At 60.7% G+C, this 21,193-nt stretch overlaps 1 protein-coding gene across 2 annotated transcripts; it reads right to left on the bottom strand.

The window, feature by feature from the left end:
• Nucleotides 1–277: 277 nt before the first annotated feature.
• PRICKLE3 (prickle planar cell polarity protein 3) lies at nt 278–20,498 on the bottom strand. 2 transcript variants are annotated; one of them, XM_064737747.1, is made up of 9 exons: nt 20,449–20,498; nt 19,185–19,261; nt 17,499–17,679; nt 13,886–13,999; nt 11,812–11,949; nt 7,056–7,271; nt 3,217–3,400; nt 1,823–2,107; nt 278–438 (listed from the first exon to the last, which is right to left on the bottom strand). In XM_064737747.1, the coding sequence occupies exons 1-9, from the start codon at nt 20,488–20,490 to the stop codon at nt 428–430; spliced, it is 1,248 nt and encodes a 415-aa protein (XP_064593817.1). In that variant the 5' UTR covers nt 20,491–20,498; the 3' UTR covers nt 278–427. The 2 variants fall into 2 exon arrangements, with proteins under 2 accessions (XP_064593817.1, XP_064593818.1); XM_064737748.1 differs by lacking the exon at nt 3,217–3,400.
• Between the last annotated feature and the right edge of the window lie 695 nt (nt 20,499–21,193).

Genomic DNA, 21,193 nt, shown 5'->3' on the forward strand with positions numbered 1-21,193 from the left:
CCGTTGCCCCGGTAACAGCCGGCATTTCCGCTGACCACGTGACCCCTTTCGGCCAATCAGCCGCGGGCTGGCGCGGGCCCTCGGCCAATCAGCGCGCGGGAAGGCGGCGCGCGCGACGCGGGACCCGCATGGGCGCCGCCATGTTGGGGGGGCGGCGGCCCCGCGCTGTTTTTGGGGGGTCTCCGTTCAAAATGGCGGCCCTGGGGGCTCCGGGCCCCTTCCGGGCTCACCCCGAGCCCGCCGCGCCTCCCTCCCCACGGCACCGGGGCTCCAAAGACACCGGGAACCGAACGGGGGCTCTGCCCCTTTATTAAAACTGTGCTCGAGGGGTCAAAGGTCACCGGGCACGGGTCGGGAGGTCCCTGAGGCGGCCACGGGGGTCACAGTGCAAAGGTCACGCCCCGGAGGGGGGGACAGAAGTCAAAGGTCAGCAGAGCCCTGAGGGGGCAGAGGTCAAAGGTCAGCAGCAAAGGCCCCAGAGGAGAGCAGAGGTCAAAGGTCAGCAACAGGAGGTCACCAGGAGGTCCCTGAGGTTGGGGCCACCAAGAGAGGTCAGAGGGCCAGCACAGGGGTCAGCGGGGTCACAGAGAGGTCAGGGGTCAGAGAGAGGTCAGGGGTCACAGAGACATCACAGAGGTCCCACAGAGATCAGAGGCTGCAGGCAGAGGTCAGAGGTCACCCAGAGGTCAGAGGTCACAGGGTCAGGCCAGGCGGCAGCCCCGGGAGCGGGGCCGGGGGCGGGGCTGGGGTTGGTGGGGGGGGTCCGGGGAGGCCCCGGGGGGGCGGAGCTGTGGAGGGAGGGGGATGGGCTCCCCCAGGAATAGCCCCTCCCACGATGATGACGATGATGATGATGATGATGAAGGCCAGCGGGGGCGGGCCCGGCCCCTCCCCCTCCGCAGCGCTGGGGGGGAGCCCCGGGGGGGGGAGGGGCCAGGCCTGGAGGGGTGAGGGGAGGGGGCACAGGGGGTGGGGGGAGGGGAGGGGCCGGCGCCCAGGTCGGGCAGGGAGTGGCGGTGGGAGGAGGGGCCAGTGGGGGAGGGGCCATGGGGGGAGGGGCCGGTGGGGGCGGGGCCATGGGGGGAGGGGCGGGGCGTGGCCCCCAGCTCGGGCAGGGAGTGGCGGTTGGGACCCCCCCGGCGGAACCGGGGCTGCCAGCCTGCGATGGAGGGGCCGGTCAGCCCAGTTAGCCACAATTAACCCCAGTTAACCTCCCCAGTTAGCCCCAGTTCATCCCAGTTAACCTCCCCAGTTAGCCCCAGTTAGCCCCAGTTAACCCCCCAGTTAGTCCCAGTTCATCCCAGTTAACCTCCCCATTTAGCCCCAGTTCATCCCAGTTAACCCCCCCAGTTAGTCCCAGTTCATCCCAGTTACCCTCCCCAGTTAGCCCCAGTTCATCCCAGTTAACCTCCCCAGTTAGCCCCAGTTCATCCCAGTGAGCCTCTCCAGTGCTGCCCCCAGGGCTCCCAGTAATCCCCCCACTGCTCCCAGTTCCCCACAATCCCAGTCCCCCCCAGTGCCCTCCAGTCCCTCCCAGTTCCCCCCAGTGCTCACCCAGTTCTCCCCAGTGTCCCCCCAAGTCCCTTCCAGTTCCTCCCAGTCCATCCCAGTTCCCCCCCCAGTGCCCTCTGTCCCCCCCCACACCCTCTCAGTGCTCCCCCAGTCCCTCCCAGTCCCCTCCTGCCCCCCCCCCCATTCTCCACCAATGCCCTCCCAGTCCCTTCCAGTTCCCCCCCAGTCCTCTCCCATTCCCAGTTCCCTCCCAGTCCCCCCCATTCCCCCCCAGTCCCTCCCAGTGCCCCCCAGCCTCTCCCAGTCTCACCAGCCGGGGGTGCCCCTCCCCAGGATCGCCTCCGGGGGGCGCTGCGGTGCCCGAGGCTGTTGCTGTTGGGGCTGTTGTTGCTGTTCCCGTTCCGGGTACTGCCGTTCCCGTTCCCGGTGCTGTCCTTGTCGTTGCCGGGGGCACAGCGGGGGGAGCAGAAGATTTGCCCCCCCCGGGGCAGGAAGGGCCGGCCCAGCAGGGGGCGCCCGCAGGGGGCACAGCGGAAACAGCCGGGGAGGGGGTGCCAGTGCTGCCCCCTGTGGGTGACGTGGGGGTCCTGCAGCTCTGGGGACAGACAGGGGACAGTGAGGGACATTGGGGACCCACTGGGGACAATGGGGACAGTGAGGGACACTGGGGGTGCCAGTGCTGCCCCCTGTGGGTGACGTGGGGGTCCTGTAGGCCTGGGGACACACAGGGGACAATGGGGACAGTGAGGGACCCCCACAACCCCCCCCCCCGAATCCCCTTAGGACCCCCTGGGACCCCCAAAACTTCCCTGGGGACCCCCACACTGCCCCTGGGGACCCCCAAACCACTCCTGGGACCCCTAAACCCCCACTGGAGTCCCCCTAAGTCCCCCCTGGGACCCCCAAACCCCTCCGAGGACACCCTTAGGACCCCCTGGGGACCCCCAAACCCCCCCGGAACTGCCAAATTGCCCCAAGGGACTCCCTCAGGACCCCCCGGGACCCCAAACCCCCGGGGACCCCCAAATCTTCACCCAGGGAACCCCAACCCACCCCCAGGGACCCCCTAGGACCCCCAAACTGCCCTGGGGACCCCAACACCCCCCCCAGGGACCCCTAAACTGTCCCTGGAGTCTCCAATAAACCCTCCTGGGGACCCCAAAGCCCCAGAAGGACCCCCAAACTGCCCCGGAGACCCCCTTAGGAGCCGCTGGCAACCCCCTACGACCTGCTAGGGACCCCCAAAACTTCCCCTGGGGAGCCCCAAACTGCCCCAGGGACCCCCAAACCCCTCTGAGGACCCCCCTAGGCCTCCCAAACCTCTCCAAGGACCCCTTTAGGACCTCCTGGACACCCCCAAACCTCTCCAAGGACCCCTTTAGGACCCCCTGGACACCCCCAAACCTCTCCAAGGACCCCTTTAGGACCCCCTGGACACCCCCAAACCCCTCCAAGGACCCCTTTAGGACCTCCTGGGACCCCCAAAACTGCCCCTGAGGACCCACAAAACTTCCCCTGGTGCCCCCAAATGCCCCATGGAGACCCTGAAACTGCCCCTGGGACCTCCTTAGGACCCCCAAACCACTCTGGCAACCCCAAACCCCCCTTGGAGACCTCCATTAACCCCCCTGGGGACCCCCAAGTCCCCCTTGGGACCCCCCAAACTTCCCCCCAGGGACCCCCCGTGCCCCCCCCGCCCCTCACCGATGGGGTCCCCGCAGGTGTCGCACAGGTGGGCGCGGCGGGCGCGGCAGGGGGGGCACAGGGGCTGCCCCTCCCCCCCGGGCACGCTCTGGGGGTCCAGGGCCCCCTCGCACTCGAGGCAGCGCAGGTGGCGCAGGTGCCAACGGCGCCCCCCGGCCTCGGCACAGGGACCCCCGAAAATCAGCTGGGAACGGGGGGGAAATGGGGGGGTCAGGGACACAGAGACCCCAGAGCCCCCAAAAATCAGCTGGGAACGGGGGGGAAATGGGGGGTCAGGGACACAGAGACCCCCAGGGACCCCCCCTCCCAAAATCCCCTGGCCTCGGCACAGGACCCCGAAAATCAGCTGGGGAGGGGGAAATGGGGGGTCAGGGACACAGAGATCCCCAGGGACCCACCCCCCAAAATCCCCCTGGCCTCGGCACAGAGACCCCCAAAAATCAGCTGGGAATGGGGGGGAAATGAGGGGGGTTAAGGGACACAGAGACCCCAGGGACCCCACCCCCCAAAATCCCCCTGGCCTTGGCACAGGACCCCGAAAATCAGCTGGGAGGGGGAAATGGGGAGGTTAAAAGACACAGCCCAGACCCCCAGGGACCCCGCCCCCAAAATCCCCCTGGCCTCAGCACAGGGACCCCCGAAAATCAGCTGGGAATGGGGAAATGAGGGGGGTTAAAGGACACAGAGACCCCCAGGGACCCCCCCCAAAATCCCCCCGGCCTCAGCACAGGGACCCCCGAAAATCAGCTGGGAACGGGGGGGAAATGGGGGGTCAGGGACACAGAGACCCCCAGGGACCCCCCCCCAAAATCCCCCTGGCCTCAGCACAGGGACCCCCGAAAATCAGCTGGGAATGGGGGGGAAATGGGGGATCAGGGACACAGAGACCCCCAGAGCCCCCCAAAAATCAGCTGGGGAGGGGGGAAAAGGGGGGTCAGGGACACAGAGACCCCCAGAGCCCCCAAAAATCAGCTGGGGAGGGGGGAAAAGGGGGTCAGGGACACAGAGACCCCAGAGCCCCCAAAAATCAGCTGGGGAGGGGGGAAAAGGGGGGTCAGGGACACAGAGACCCCAGAGCCCCCCAAAAATCAGCTGGGGAGGGGGGAAATGGGGGGTCAGGGACACAGAGACCCCCAGAGCCCCCCAAAAATCAGCTGGGGAGGGGGGAAAAGGGGGGTCAGGGACACAGAGACCCCCAGGGACCCACCCCCCAAAATCCCCCTGGCCTCAGCACAGGGACCCCCGAAAATCAGCTGGGAACGGGGGGGAAATGGGGGGGTCAGGGACACAGAGACCCCCAGGGACCCACCCCAAAATCCCCCTGGCCTCGGCACAGGGACCCCCGAAAATCAGCTGGGGAGGGGGGAAAAGGGGGGTCAGGGACACAGAGACCCCTGGGACCCCCAGAGCCCCCCTAAGAGACCCCCCAGTGCCCCCCAAAAATCAGCTGGGGGGCACCAAGGGGAGATGGGGGAGAGGGGGGGCCGGCCCAGCACCCAAAGAACCCATCGGCCCCCCAAAACCACCCAGAGCACCCCATAACCACCCCATAAGCACCCACAGCACCACAAAATTCCCTGATAACCACCCCATAACTGCTCCCAGCACCCCACAACCACCCTCAGCACCCCATAACCACACCCCAACACCCCATACCCACCCCATAACTGTTCCCAGCACCCCATATCCACAATGAGCACCCCATAACCACCCCATATTCCCCATGCCCACCCCATATCCCCCACACCCTGTCACAGCCAGGGCAATGGTGTCACATGCTGTCCCCATGGTGCCGCCCCATACCCACACTGAGCACCCCATAACCACCCCATAACTGCTCCCAGCACCCCATAACCCCCTATAACCACACTGAGCCCCCCATAACCACCTCATAAACTGCCCATAGCACCCCATAACCACTGATAGCACCCCAAAACCACCCCATAACTGCCCATAGCACCCCATAACCACACTGAGCACCCCATAACCACTCCGTAACCGCACTGCAGCACCCCATAACCACCTCATAACTGCTCCCAGCACCCATAACCCCCTATAACCACACTCAGCCCCCCATAACCACCTCATAAACTGCCCATAGCACCCCATAACCACTGATAGCACCCCAAAACCACCCCATAACTGCCCATAGCACCCCATAACCACACTGAGCACCCCATAACCACCTCATAAACTGCCCATAGCACCCCAAAACCACCCCATAACCACCCCAAAACCACCCCATAACTGCCCATAGCACCCCATAACCACACTCAGCCCCCATAACCACCTCATAAACTGCCCATAGCACCCCAAAAACACCCCATAACCACACTGAGCACCCCATAACCACTCCGTAACCGCACTGCAGCACCCCATATCCGTCCCTAACTGCTCCCAGCACCCCAGAACCACTCCATACCCTCCCTCAGCACCCCATGACTACACTGAGCACCCCATAACCACCCCATAACTGTTCCCAGCACCCCATAACCACACTGAACACCCCATAACTGCCCCTTAACCACCCCATAACCACAGTGAGCACCCCATAACTACCCCATAATCACATCCCAGCACCCCATAAACACACTGAGCAGCCCATAGCCACCCCACAACTGCTCCCAGCACCCTATAACCACCCCATAACCACAGGAGCACCCCATAACCACATCCCAGTGCTCCATAACCACCCCATAATCATTGACAGTACCCCAAAACCACCCATATCCACCCCATAACCACTCATTGCACCCCATCCTCATCCCATAACCACCCATCCTCACCCCACATCCCCCGTATCTCGTCACACCCGGAGCAGTGGTGCCGCCCCACAACCACCCTCAGGACCCCATAACCACACTGAGCACCCCATATCCCCCATATCTCATCACAGCCAGGGCAGTGGTGCCGCACACTGTCCCCGTGGTGCCCCCAAAACCATCCTGAGCGCCCCATAACCACTGATAGCACCCCATAACCACCCTGAGCACCCCATAACCACTGATAGCACCTCATTGCCACCCCATAACTGCCCATAGCACCCCATAACCACAGCCTGAGCACCCCATAACCACAGCCTGAGCACCCCATAACCACTGATAGCACCTCATTACCACCCCATAACCGCCATAGCACCCATAACCACCCTGAGCACCCCATAACCATCCTGAGCACCCCATAACCACTGATAGCACCTCATTACCACCCCATAACTGCCCATAGCACCCCATAACCACCCTGAGCACCCCATAACCACCCTGAGCACCCCATAACCACTGATAGCACCTCACTACCACCCCATAACTGCCCATAGCACCCCATAACCACCCTGAGCACCCCATAACCACCCTGAGCACCCCATAACCATCCTGAGCACCCCATAACCACTGATAGCACCTCACTACCACCCCATAACCACCCTGAGCACCCCATAACCATCCTGAGCACCCCATAACCACTGATAGCACCTCATTACCACCCCATAACAACCCTGAGCACCTCATAACCATCCTGAGCACCCCATAACCACTGATAGCACCCCATAACTGCCCATAGCACCCCATAACTGCCCATAGCACCCCATAACCACACTGAGCACCCCATAACCATCCTGAGCACCCCATAACCATCCTGAGCACCCCATAACCATCCTGAGCGCCCCATAACCACTGATAGCACCTCATTACCACCCCATAACTGCCCATAGCACCCCATAACCACCCTGAGCACCCCATAACCACTGATAGCACCTCATTACCACCCCATAAGTGCCCATAGCGCCCCATAACCACCCTGAGCACCCCATAACCACCCTGAGCACCGCACACCCCCCGTACCTCATCGCAGCCGGGGCACCGGTGCCGCACGCTGTCCCCGTGGTGCCGCCCGCACAGCAGCCGCGCCCCGCCGCTGTCCCCGGGGCAGAAGTAGATCAGGTCCACGAGGGGCTGCTGGCACTGCTGGCACCGGAAACAGCGCGGGTGCCAGCACAGCCCGAGCCCGGCCCGCGCCGCGAACACGGCCAGAGACCCACCGCGCACGGCGGCTCCGCACTGAGGGAGAAACGGGAAACGGGGGGGAATTGGGGTGTGATACCCCTGTTACAGCCCCCCATCCATCACAACGGGGTCAGGGCCCCACCGCGCACCGCGGCCCCGCACTGAGGGAGAAACGGGAAACGGGGGGGAATTGGGGTGTGATACCCCTGTTACAGCCCCCCATCCATCACAACACGGCCACGGCCCCGCCGCGCACGGCGGCACCGCACTGAGGGAACAGTGAGATCAGGGGGTACCCCGAAATTTGGGGTAACATCCCCGGTTATAGCCCCCAATCCATCACAACACGGCCACGGCCCCGCCGCGCACGGGGGCACCGCGCTGAGGGAGCAATGGGGAAACGGGGGGCTGGAATTTGGGGTAACAGCCCCGGTTACAGCCCCCATCCATCACAACACGGCCAGGGCCCCGCCGCGCACGGCGGCTCCGCACTGAGGGAACAGTGAGATCAGGGGGTACCCCGAAATTTGGGGTAACATCCCCGGTTATAGCCCCCATCCATCACAACGGGGTCAGGGCCCCGCCGCGCACCGAGGCCCCGCACTAGGGAACAACGGGGAAACGGGGGGGGAATTGGGGTGTGATATCCCGGTTATAGCCCCCCCATCCATCACAACAGGGGGTCAGGGCGCGGCCCCGCACTGAGGGAACGACGGGAAACGGGGGGCTGGAATTGGGGTGTGATCCCCCCCGTTACAGCCCCCCATCCATCACAACAGGGGCCAGGGCCCCGCCGCGCACGGCGGCACCGCACTGAGGGAGCAACGGGGAAACGGGGGGCTCGAAATTTGGGGTAACAGCCCCGGTTACAGCCCCCAAACCCTCAGCCTGGGGGGGCCAGGGGGCGGCCCCACACTGCGGGATACACGGGGAAATGGGGCTGGAACTGGGGGGGTGAGACCCCGGTTATAGCCCCTCACCCATCACAACAGGGTCAGGAGGCGGCCCCGCACTGAGGGAACGACGGGAAACGGGGGGCTCGAAATTTGGGGTAACACCTCCGGTTATAGCCCCCAAACCCTCAGCCCAGGGGGTCAGGGGGCGGCCCCACACTGAGGGATACACGGGGAAATGGGGCTGGGAATTGCGGGGTGATACCCCCATTTTACAGCCTCCCACCCATCAGCCTGGGGGGTCGGGGGGGGCCCGGACTCGGGGTGTGATCCCCCCATTCACAGCCCCTCATCCATCACAACAGGGGGGCAGGGGGGGCACAGAATTTGGGGTGTGATGCCCCCATTCTACAGCCTCCCACCCCTCAGCCTGGGGGGTCGGGGGGGCCCGGAATTGGGGGGTAACACCCCCGGATATGGTCCCCCATCTCTTAAAAGAGGGGGTCACAGGGCGGCCCCTCACTGCAGGGAAATGGGGCTCAGGGGAGGCACCGGGATTTGGGGGATAACACCCCGGTTATAGCCCCCAACCCATCACAACAGGGGTCTGGGGGGCACCAGGAATTGGGGTGCAACCCCCCCATTTACAGCCTCTCACCCCTCAGCTGGGGAGTCAGGGGGTGCCGAGAATTGGGGTAACACCCCCGGTTATAGCCCCCATCCATTACAACAGGGGGGCAGGGGGTACTGTAACCCCCCAGTACAGACCCCCACCCATAACCCTGGGGGGGTCAGGGGAGGCACCGGGATTTGGGGTACAACACCCTCGGTTACAGCCCCCCACCCATCACAACAGGGGGGTCAGGGGGTGCCCTGAACAGGGGTCAGGAAATTTGGGGTGTAGCAGCCCCATTTTACAGCCCCCCACCCATAAACCTGGGGGGGTCAGGAGGGCACCCCCACACTGCGGGGAAACAGGTCAGGGGGCTGGAATTTGGGGTGCAACCCTCCCTGGTACAGACCCCCCCCCATAAACCTAAGGTGGTCGGGGGGGGCCGGGAATTTGGGGTTTAACCCCCCCCCATTGTAGCCCCCCATCCCTCAGCCTGGGGGGGTCAGGGGGTCGGGAACTGGGGTGTAACCTCCCCATTTACAGCCTCCCACCCCTCAGCCTGAGGGGGTCTGGGGGGCACCGGGAATTGGGGTGTAACCGCCCGGTTATAGCCCCCTACCCATCCCCACAGGGCTCAGGGGCCCCAGGAATTTGAGGTGCATCTCCCCTTCCACCCAGTTATAGCCCCCCACCCCAGTTTTGCGCTTTTCTTCACCATTTTTGGGCACCCCCACAAACATTCCAATCCCCGTTCCCCCCTTTTTGGGGTTCCACCCTCACAATGGGGCACCCCCTGCGTTTGGGGTGCTGAGAGTGAATATGGGGCGGTGATGGGGTGGATGTGGGGTGGTTATGGGGTGCTATAGAGTGGATATGAGGTGGTTATGGGGTGCAGTGGGTAGTTATGGATGGTTATGGATGATTGTGGGTGGTTATGGGGTGGTTACGGTGTGCAATGGATGGTGATGGGGTGGTTGTGGGTGGTGATGGGGTGGATATGGGGTGGATATCGGGTGCAATAAGTGGTTATGGGGTGGATATGGGTAGTTATGGGGTGCAATAAGTGGTTATGGAGTGGTTACGGGTGATTATGGGGGTGCAATGGGTGGTTATGAGTGGATATGGGGTGCTATGGATGGTTATGGGGTGGATATGGGTGGATATGGGGTGCAATGAGTAGTTATGGATGGTTATGGGGTGGTCATGGGGTGATTAGGGGGTGCTGAAGGTGGATATGGGGTGGTTATGGGGTGCAGTGGATGGTTATGGGTGGTTATGGGTGGATATGGGGCAGTATTGGTTCATTGGGTGGTTATGGGGTGGGTGTGGTGGTTATGGGGTGCAGTGGATGGTTATGGGTGGTTATGGGGTGCAATGGGTGGTTATGGGGTGGATGTGGGTGGATATGGGGCAGTATTGTTCATTGGGTGTTTGGGTGGATTGGATGGATATGGGCAGATATTGTTCATGGGTGGTTATGGGTGGTATGTGGGGGTTTGGGGTGCAATGAGTAGTCATGGATGGTTATGGGGTGGTTATGGGGTGCTGAGGGTGATTTTGGGACTGCCAGGACCCCCCCTCACTGCAGGCAAACGGGGGCTCAAGGGGCACCCTGAGACTTTGGGGTGCAACCCCCAAAACCAGCACCCCCCGCTTTTGGGTGCCGTTTTCAGGGTGTCATTTTTAGGGTGCTCATTTTAGAGATGCCATTTTTAGTGTGCCCGTTTTTGGGGTGCCCATTTTAGAGGTGCCATTTTTGGTGTGCCCAGTTTTAGACTGCCCATTTTGGGGGTGCTCTTTTTTGGGGTGCTCATTTTTGGTGTGTTCATTTTTGGGGTGCTCATTTTTGGGTTGCTGTTTTAGGCTACCGTTTTTGGGGTACCCGTTTTCCACCCGTTTTGGGGTGCCATTTTTAGGGTACCCATTTTTGGAGTGCTGTTTTTAGTGTGCCCGTTTTTGGGGTCCCATTTTAGTGGTGCAATTTTTAGGGTGCTCTTTTTGGGGTGCCGTTTTTGTGGTGCATGTTTTCAGCCCATTTTGGGGCACCATTTTTAGGGTGCTGTTTTAGGCTGCCATTTTTAGTGTGCCCGTTTTTGAGGTGCTGGTTTTGGGTTGCCCATTTTTGGGGTGTCTGTTTTTAGGGTGCCGTTTTTGGGGTGTCCGTTTTCAGCCTATTTTGGGGTGCCATTTTTAGGATGCTCTTTTTGGGGTGCTGTTTTAGGCTGCCATTTTTAGTGTGCCCATTTTATGAGGTGCTGGTTTTGGGTTGCCCATTTTTGGTGTTCATTTTGGGGTGCCCGGTTTTGGTGCTCATTTAGGCTGCCATTTTTAGGGTCCCCATTTTAGTGTGCCCATTTTAGTGTGCCCGTTTTTGGGGTGCCATTTTTGGGGTGCTCATTTTAGAGGTGTCATTTCTGTGGTCCCGTTTTAGGGGTGCCCATTTTTGGGTCTCGTTTTGGGTGCTGTTTTAGGGGTGCCCATTTTAGAGGTGCCATTTTTGGGGTGCCCATTTTCCGCCCATTTTGGGGTCCCCTTCTTGTGTTGCTCATTTTTTGGGGTACCCATTTTTAGTGTCCCCTTTATGGAGTGCCCATTTTTGGAGTCCCATTTTTGGGGTGCTGTTTTAGAGTGCCCATTTTTAGTGTGCCCATTTTTGGGGTGCCATTTTTAGGGTGCTGTTTTAGGCTGCCATTTTTGGGGTGCTCATTTTAGAGGTGCCATTTCTGTGGTCCCGTTTTAGGGGTGCCCATTTTCTGGTGCCCATTTTTGGGGTGCCCATTTTCTGCCCATTTTGGGGTGCCCATCTTGGGGTGCCCATTTTTGGGGGTGCTCATTTTTGGGGTGCCCATTTTTGGGGTCCCGTTTTTGGGGTGCCCATTTTCTGCCCATTTTGAAGTGCCCATTTTTGGGGTCCCGTTTTCGGGGTGCTGTTTTAGAGTGCCCATTTTTAGTGTGCCCATTTTTGGGGTGCTATTTTTAGTGTGCCCGTTTTTGGGGTGTCATTTCTGTGGTCCCGTTTTAGGGGTGCCCATTTTCTGCCCATTTTGGGGTGCCCATTTTTGGGGTCCCGTTTTCGGGGTGCCCCCACCTGCTGGCACACGGCCCCCTCGCTGGTCAGGGGCAGGGCCCGGACGCTCCCTTGGCCCAAATTCTCCCGTTTGCGGCGTTGGGCGAAAAGTTTCAGCTCCCGACGCTCGGCCTCGTCCAGGTCGTGGCAAAACTGGGGCTGGGGAGGGGTGGGGGAACCTCAGACCACCCCAAAATACCCAAAAATCCCCAAAATACCCCCAAAATATCCCAACACTACCCAGAGACACCAAACCCACACCAAAACTACCTAGGAACACCAAATCCACCCCAAAACCACCCTCGAACAACCCAAATCACTCCAAAAATACCCTTGAACAATGGAAATCCACCCCAAAAATGCCCTCAAACAACCCAAACCCAACCCCACCCTAAAAACACCCTTGAAGAACCCAAAACTGCCCCAAAAACACCCTCAAACAACCCAAAGCCACCCCAAAAATGCCTTAGAACAACCCAAGACCACCCCAAAACAACTCAAAAATACAACAAAACATCCCAAAACACCCTGAAATAACCCAAATCACCCAAAACACCTCAAATACCCCAAAAATCCCCAAAATACCCCCAAAATATCCCAACACTACCTAGAGACACCAAATCCACCCCAAAACCACCCTCGAACAACCCAAATCACTCCAAAAATACCCTTGAACAATGGAAATCCACCCCAAAAATGCCCTCAAACAACCCAAACCCAACCCAAAAGCCCCTCAAACCCAAACCCGCCCTAAAACCACCCTTGAACAACACAAAACTGCCCCAAAACCACTCCTGAGAGACCCAAAACCACCCCAAAAATCCCTTAGAACAACCCAAGACCACCCCAAAACAACTCAGAAATACAATAAAACATCACAAAACACCCTGAAATAACCCAAATCGCTCAAAACACCCCAAATCACTCCCCTAAATAGCCCCAACCCCCCCCAAAAACCCCTTTCTACCATCCAAAACCACCTCAAATACACCAAAACCCCCTTTGTTGCATTCAAAACCACCCCAAATTCCCCAAAACCCTCACCAAAATCCTCTTTGTACCATCCAAAACTGCCTCAAACACCCCCAAAACCATTTTGTACCATCCAAAACCCCTCCAAATACCCCAAACCCCCACCCAAAAAACACTTTTACCATCCAAAATCTCCCCAAATTCCCTATAAAGCCCCCCAAAAACTGCTTTGTACCATCCAACCCTCCCCAAAAACCATTGCGTACCCTCCAAAATCTCCTCAAATACCCCAAAATCTGCCCCAAAAACTGCTTTGTACCCTTCAAAACCACCCCAAATACCCCAAACTCCCCCCAAAACCCATTTGTACAATCCGAAACTGCACAGATTAAGCACCCCCAAAGCCCACTTAAGAGCATCCCAAAACCCCCCAAAAACCACTTTCTGCCATCCAAAGTCTCCTAAAATACCCCAAAATCTGCCCCAAAACCACTCTGTGCCATCCAAACCCACTCCCAAATACCCCCAAAACTACTTTGTAGCATTCAAAAATGCCCAAAAAACCACTTTGTACCGTCCAAAAATGCCCCCAAACCCCCTAAAAACCACTTTGTACCATCCAAAATCCCCTCAAATACCCCCAACCACCCCCCAAAAAACACTTTATACCAACCAAAACTGCCCCAAATTCCCCAAACCTCCCCCAAAACCACTTTGTACCATCCAAACCCACCCTAAACCCCCCCAAAACCACTTTGTACCGTTCAAAAATGCCCCAAAACCCGCTTTGTACCATCCAAAACTTCCCCAAATTCCCCAAAACCCTAAAGACCACTTTGTACTATGTAAAACTGCCCAAATACCCCAAACCCCCCCCCCAAAAAACCACTTTGTACCATCCAAAACTGCCTTAAATTCCCCCAAAACCCCGCAAAACCGCTTTGTACCACACAACCCCACCCCGAACATCACTTTGTAGCACCCCAAAACCGCCCCAAATACCCCAAACCTGCCTTTAAAACCCCCAGAAAAAGCCCCAAAATCAGCTCCAAACGGCTCAGGACGCCCCCAACCCGCCCCCCGGACCCTCCCGGTGCCCCCCGGTGCCCCCGTTCCCGCTCACCTCGAGGTCGTGCGGGGGCAGCTGCCGCAGCAGCTCCCGCAGCCGGTGCCGCTCCCCGGGGCTGCGAAGCCGCGGCACCAGCGCGGGCGGGAGCAGCGAGAAGTACTGACACACCTGAGGGGGCGGGGCTTAGTGTGGGCGGGGCTTAACGGGGGCAGCGAGAAGTACTGACACACCTGAGGGGGCGGGGCTTAGTGTGGGCGGGGCTTAATGTGGGCGGGGCTTAACGGGAGCAGCGAGAAGTACTGACACACCTGAGGGGGCGGGGCTTAGTGTGGGCGGGGCTTAACGGGGGCAGCGAGAAGTACTGACACACCGGGGAAGGGCGGGGCTTAGCGGGGCGGGAGCAGCAGAAGTACTGACACACCTGGGGAAGGGGCGGGGCTTATATGGGCGGGGCTTAACGGGGGAGCAGCAGAAGTACTGACACACCTGAGGGGGCGAGGCTTAATGGGGCGGGGCTTAATGTGGGGGGCTTAACGGGGACAGCGAGAAGTACTGACACACCTGAGGGGCGGGCTTAATGTGGGCGGGGCTTAACGGGGGCAGCGAGAAGTACTGACACACCGAGGAAGGGACGGGGCTTAACGGGGCGGGGCTTAACGGGGGCAGCAAGAAGTACTGAGACACCTGGGCAAGGGGCGGGCTTAGTGTGGGCGGGTCTAACGGGGCGGGGCTTCACGGGGCGGGAGCAGCAGAAGTACTGACACACCTGGGGAAAGGGGCGGGGCTTAATATGGGCGGGGCTTAACGGGCGGGAGCAGCCAGAAGTACTGACACACCTGAGGGGGCGGGCTTAGTGTGGGCGGGGTCACGGGGCGGGGCTTAAACGGGGCGTGAGCAGCGAGAAGTACTGACACACCTGAGGGGCGGGGCTTAGTGTGGGCGGGGCTTAACGGGAGCAGCGAGAAGTACTGACACACCTACAGGGGGCGGGGCTTAGCGGGGCGGGAGCAGTGAGAAGTACTGACACACCTGGGGGCGGGGCTTAATGGGGGAGGGGCTAACCGGGAGCAGCCAGAAGTAATGACACACCTGGGCAAGGGGCGGGGCTTAGCGTGGGCGGGGTTAAACGGGGCGGGGCTTAAAGGGCTGGGAGCAGCGAGAAGTACTGACACACCTGGGCAAGGGGCGGTGCTTAGTGTGGGCGGGGCTAAATGGGGCGGGGCTTAACGGGAGCAGCAAGAAATACTGACACACCTATAGGGGGTGGGGCTTAATGGGGCAGGGCTAAACAGGGCGTGGCTTAACGGGAGCAGTGAGAAATACTGACACACCTGCACAGGGGGCGGGGCTTAACAGAGCGTGAGCAGCAAGAACTGACACACCAGGGCAGGAGGCGGGGCTTAATGGGGCGGGGTACCTGGGGGCGGGGCTTAATGGGAGCAGCAAGAAATACCGACACACCTGGACAGGGGGTGGGGTTTAATGGGGCGGGGCTTAACGGGAGCAGTGTAAAGGACTGGAACACCTGAAGGGGTGGGGCTTAATGGGGCGGGGCTTGATGGGAAATGTGAGAAGTACTGGCACACCTGGGGGCGGGGCTTAATGGGGCAGGGTGTAACGGGAGCTGCGAAAAGAATGGGCACACTTGGGTGGGGCGGGGCTTAGCAGGGTGGGGCTTAGTGGGGTGTGGCACAAGGGGTGGGGCTATGTGGGAAAAGTACTGGGACACCTGGAGAGGGCGGGGCTTAGCAGGGCAGGAGACAAAAAGGGCGGGGCTAAGATGTTTGCCATGGGTGGGGCTTCAGAGGGGTGTCCAATTATGGGTGGGGCTTGGAGGGGTGTGGCCCAGTGGGCGGGGTTTGATGGGACAGGTGTGAGAGGCACAGGGTCACTGTTGGGGAAGGGGGTGGGGCTTAAGTGCGTGAGACTGGGCAGGGTGGGGCTGATTGGCTGGGGCCTCATTGGGGGTGTGGCTTCACCATAGGGTGGGGCAGGTGACAAAATCTTGAGCAGGGAAATTGGGCGGGGCTTCACCAGTGGGTGGGGCCTGGAGGGGGCGTGTCCCACAGGAGGGTGGGGCTTTCACAGGCTGGGGCTTCACTGGGGGTGGGGCTTCAGAGGGCAGGGGTGAGAAACCCCTGAGGGGAGATGGGGCGGGGCTTATGGGGCCAGGGCCTCAACAGGGTGGGACCTGCTGCGCAGAGGAGCTTCCTGCAGAAGGGGCGGGGCTTCAGAAGGGGGGTGGGGCTTGATTGTAATAGCATGGCCTGGGCAGGGGGCGGAGCTTGGCTCAGGCAAGGGAGGGGTCTGTGGGGTGGGCGGGGCCTGGGTAGGACTGGGGAGCCCCAGGAGGGGTCTGGGGGGGGTCAGGGCTCTATTGGGGGGGATCCCAGGGGATGTGTGGTCTGTGCAGGGGTCAGGGGGTTCTGGGGGGGGTCAGAATTTAGGGGGACATGGATGGGGGGGTCTCCATCTCTTGGGGGTTTTGGGGGTCCCGGTGGGGGTGGGGAGCACAGATGGGGGGGTTCTCCATCCCTCAGGGGACTTTGGGGGGTCCCGGGGGGGGTTGGGGCCTGTGCAGGGCTCTATGGGGGGCCAGAACATTTAGGGGGGCACAGACAGGGGGTCTCCATCCCTCAGGGGATTTTTGGGGTCCCAAGGGGTTTTGGGGTCCCGGGGGGGAGGGGTTCAGAACATTTTGGGGGACATGGATGGGGGGGTGTTCCATCCCTTGAGGGGTTTGGGGGTCCCAGGGAGAATCTGATCATTTTAGGGGGCACAGATGTGGGGCTCCCCATCCCTGGGGTGTTTTTGGGGTCCTGGGGGGATGGTGGGGGCACAGATGGGGGTGGTCTCCATCCCTCAGGGTGTTTTGGGGTCCCGGGGTGGGGTCAGCACATTTTGGGGAGCACAGATGGGGGGTCTCCATCCCTGGGGTGGTTTTGGGGGTCCCAGAGGGGTTTTGGGGGTCCCAGGGGGTGAGAGGTCACAGATGGGGGTCTCCATCCCTTAAGGAGTTTTTGGGGTCCCAGGGGGTGTTTTTGGGGTCCCGGGGCAGTTTGGGGGTCTCGAGGGTGTTTTTTGGGGGTCCCTGGTGTGTTGTTTTGGGGGTCCCTGGTGTGTTTTTGGGGGTCCCTGGTGTGTTGTTTTCGGGGTACCTGTGTGTTTTTTTGGGGGTCCCTGGTGTGTTTCTTTGGGGGGTCCCTGGTGTGTTTCTTTGGGGGTCCCTGGTGTGTTGTTTTCGGGGTCCCTGGTGTGTTTTTGGGGGTCCCTGGTGTGTTTTTTTGGGGGTCCCTGGTGTGTTGTTTTCGGGGTCCCTGGTGTATTTTTTGGGGGGTCCCTGGTGTGTTTTTGGGGGTCCCTGGTGTGTTGTTTTCGGGTCCTGGTGTGTTTTTTGGGGGTCCCTGGTGTGTTGTTTTCGGGGTCCCTGGTGTGTTGTTTTGGGGGTCCCTGGTGTGTTGTTTTCGGGGTATCTGTGTGTTTTTTTGGGGGTCCTGGTGTGTTTTTTTGGGGGTCCCTGGTGTGTTGTTTTCGGGGTCCCTGGTGTGTTTCTTTGGGGAGTCCCTGGTGTGTTTTTTGGGGGTCCCTGGTGTGTTTCTTTGGGGGGTCCCTGGTGTGTTTCTTTGGGGGGTCCCTGGTGTGTTTTTGGGGGTCCCGGGGGCGTTACCTGGTCAGGGCTGAGGCCGGGGGGCGCCCACGCGAACTCGTCGGCCGAGCACCCCGAGTCCTCGGAGCCGGGGGGGGGGTGGGAGTCGGGGAGCAGCCGGGCCAGGACCCCCTGCAGGGCCGGGGGCACCCCGCCCCCCACGTGCTCCCCCCGCGGGCACTTGCAGTGCTGGCACAGCTTCCTGCGGATGGGCACCCCAAAAACCGGTCAGGGACACCCCGAAATAGGGCCGGGAGCACCCCAAAATCTGGGGAAAGGGCACCCCAAAAATCGGTCAGGAACACCCCGAAATAGGGCCGGGAGCACCCCAAAAATTGGTCAGGGACACCCCGAAATAGGGCCGGGAGCACCCCAAAATCTGGGGAAAGGGCACCCCAAAAATCGGTCAGGAACACCCCGAAATAGGGCCGGGAGCACCCCAAAATCTGGTCATGGGCACCCCAAAATTTGGTAATGGGGCACCCCGAAATACGGTCAGGGGGTGCCCCAAAATCTGTGGATAGGGCACCCCAGATACCGTGAAGGGACTCCCCGAAATATGGTCGGGAGCACCTCAAAATCTGGTCATGGGCACCCCAAAATCCAGGAATGTAGGACCCCACAATATGATAATGGGACACCCCAAAATTCAGTCAGGGGGCACCCCGAAATAGGGCCGGGAGCACCCCAAAATCTGGTCATGGGCACCCCAAAATTTGGTAGTGGGGCACCCCGAAATCCGGTCAGGGGATGCCCCAAAATCTGTGGATAGGGCACCCCAGATACCGTGAAGGGACTCCCCGAAATATGGTCGGGAGCACCTCAAAATATGGTCGGGGGGCTCCCCAAAATCCAGGAATGTAGGACCCCAAAATATGAAAATGGGACACCCCAAAATTCAGTCAGGGGGCACCCCGAAATAGGGTCAGGGACACCCCAAAATCTGGGGATGGGGCACCCTAAAATCTGATCATGGGGACACCCTAAAATTTTTGTAGTGGGGCACCCCAAAATATGGTCAGGGGGCACCCCGAAATTCAGGAATTAGGACACCCTAAATTCCATAAAGGGGCACCCTGAAATACGGTCAGGGGACACCCCAAAATTTGGGGATGGGGCTCCCCAAAATTCATCATGGGGCGCCTCAAAATGTGATAATGGGACGCCCCAAAATATGGTCAGGGGGCACCCCAAAATCTGGGGATGGGACACCCTAAAATCTGGTCATGGGGACCCCAAAATTTGGTAGTGGGGCACCCCAAAACACAGTCAGGGTGCAACCCAAAATCTGAGAAGGGTCACCACAAAATCTGTAATGGGACACCCCAAAATGTGGTCATGGGGTGCCCCAAAAACCAGGAACGGCACACCCCAAAATCTGATAATCGGGGGCACCCCAAAATTCAGTAATGAGGCTCCCCAAAATCCGGTAATGGGGACACCCCAATATCCCCTCCCAGCTCAGGGGCACCCCAAAATCCAGCAATGGGGCACTCTAAAATCCGGTAATGGAGGGACCCCAAAATGTGATAATCGGTGGCTTCCCAAAATCCGGGAATGGGGCACCCCACAATTCCCCTCCCACCCAGGGGGACACCCCAAAACCCCCATCCCATGCAAGGGGGATGATGTGGGACACCCCAAAATTCCATCCCGGGGTACCCCAAAATCCCCTCCCACCCCGGGGTGCCCCCAATCCGCTCTCACCTCCAGGGGTGCTCCTGGAAGCCCGGGCACAGCTCCCGGCACACCCGGCACGGCCGGCCCCGCTCGGGGTCCTGGGCCTGGGGAAACAGGGGGTCAGGGGCACCCCAAAAATGGTCTGGGGGTAAAGGGGGACCCCAAAATCCCCTTCCCATCCCAGGGGGGCACAGGGGGACCCCAAAATCCCCTTCCCATCCCAGGGGAGACCCCAAAATCCGCCTCCCATCCCAGGGGGTACAGGGGGACCCCAAAATCCCCCTCCCATCCCAGGGGGGCACAGGGGGAACCCCAAAATAGCCTGGGGGGCACAGGGCAGGAGGGATACCCCAAAAACGGACTGAGGGGGTCAGGGGGACCCCAAAAACGGTCTGGGGGGCACAGGGGGGTCATGGGGACCCCAAAAACGGCCTGGGGGGCACAGGGGGGTCGGAGGGGGCACCTCAAAATCTCCTTCCCATCCCAGGGGGGTCAGGGGCACCCCAAAAATGGTCTTGGGAGTCGGGGGGGACCCCAAAAACGGCCTGGGGTAGAGGAGGTCAGGGGGGACCCCAAAAACAGCCTGGAGGGGTCAGGTGCACCCCAAAAATGGACTGGGGGGTCGGGGGAGTAGGGGGACCCCAAAATGGCCTGGGGGGCACAGGGGGGTCGGGGGGGGCACCCCAAAATCTCCTTCCCATCCCAGGGACACGTTATGGGGGACCCCAAAAACTGTGGGGGGGGGACACCCCAAAACCAGCCAGGAGGGGTGCCAGGGACACCCCAAAATGCTGAGGCTGGGGGGGCTGAGGGGCCCAAAAATGGGGTCCGGGGGGGGCTGGGCAGGAAAAAGGGGGCGCAGTAAATGGGGTGAAGGGGCTGGAGGGGTCACCCCGGAAATGGGGTCTGGGGGTGGGCACACGTGGGGTCAGGGGGAAACCCCAAAAACGGGGTCGGGGATGGGTGGGGGGAAGCCCAGAAATGGGGAGGGGGGTTGGGGGGCTCACAGCGGCTGGGGGGGATTCACCCCACAACCACCCCAACCCTACAGCCCCCCTTAACTCCTCAGCTCTTTCCTGGAGCTCCCTTTGAGACCCCCGAGCCACAGACCCCCCCCAAATCCCCAGGGAACCCCTCCCCATGAGCGCCCCAAAACCCCAAAACGCCCCCAAAGCGCCCCCAAAGCTGCTCCAAAGCGACCCCAAAAACCCAGAGCCCCTCGGGCTCCCCAAATCGCCCCCAAAGCGCCCCCAGAGCCCCCCAAAACCCCCCCGGTCCCCCCGCCCCTCACGGCTCGCTCCGATCGCCGCCGCCGGGACCCCCGCGTGAACATGGCGGGCCTTGGCCACGCCCCTTCGCGCTGGCCACGCCCTCACCTGCGAGAGGCCTCGCCCCCTTCAGGTAGACGGCGAGGTAAGCCCCGCCCATCCACACGAGGCCACGCCCCAATCGAACGGGGCGGGGGCAACCTCCAAACCCCGCCCCCAGCACCGCTGGCCACGCCCACCGCGTTGGCCACGCCCCTCTGTCAGGGCTGGGGGGATCGGGGGCTCCAAGGGGGGGCGGGGGTTTGGGGGTTCGGGGGGTTCAGGGCTTTGGGGTTTGGGGGTTTTGGGAAATTTGAGGTTTGGGGTCTTCGGGGAAGTTTGGGGTTTGGGGGATTTGAGGTTTAGGGGTTCGGGTTTTGGGGGGCTCTAAAACCGGGGGCTCAGGGGTTGGGAGGGTCGGGATTTGAGGGGTTCGGGGGGTGTCCGGGGTTTAGGGGTTCGGGGTTTGGGGTTTCGGGGATTGTGGGGTTCGGGGGGTTTGGGGTTTGAGAGATTTGAGGTTTGGGGGTTCGGGGCTTCTGGGGGCTCTGAGATGGGGAAAGTTCGGGGGATTCAGGGGTTTGGGGGTTTTGGGGGGCTCAGAGGTTTTGGGGGGCTTTGGGAGCTCGGGGGATTTTGGGGTGCTCGGTGGGACCAGGAGGGTTTGAGGATTTGGGGGATTTTGGGGCCGTTCCGGGCATTTTTGAGGGTTCGAGGCCAATTTGCACA

This window comes from Zonotrichia leucophrys, unplaced genomic scaffold (genome assembly GCF_028769735.1).
Source record: "Zonotrichia leucophrys gambelii isolate GWCS_2022_RI unplaced genomic scaffold, RI_Zleu_2.0 Scaffold_103_156682, whole genome shotgun sequence".
In the NCBI taxonomy this organism is placed as follows: Eukaryota; Metazoa; Chordata; class Aves; order Passeriformes; family Passerellidae; genus Zonotrichia; species Zonotrichia leucophrys.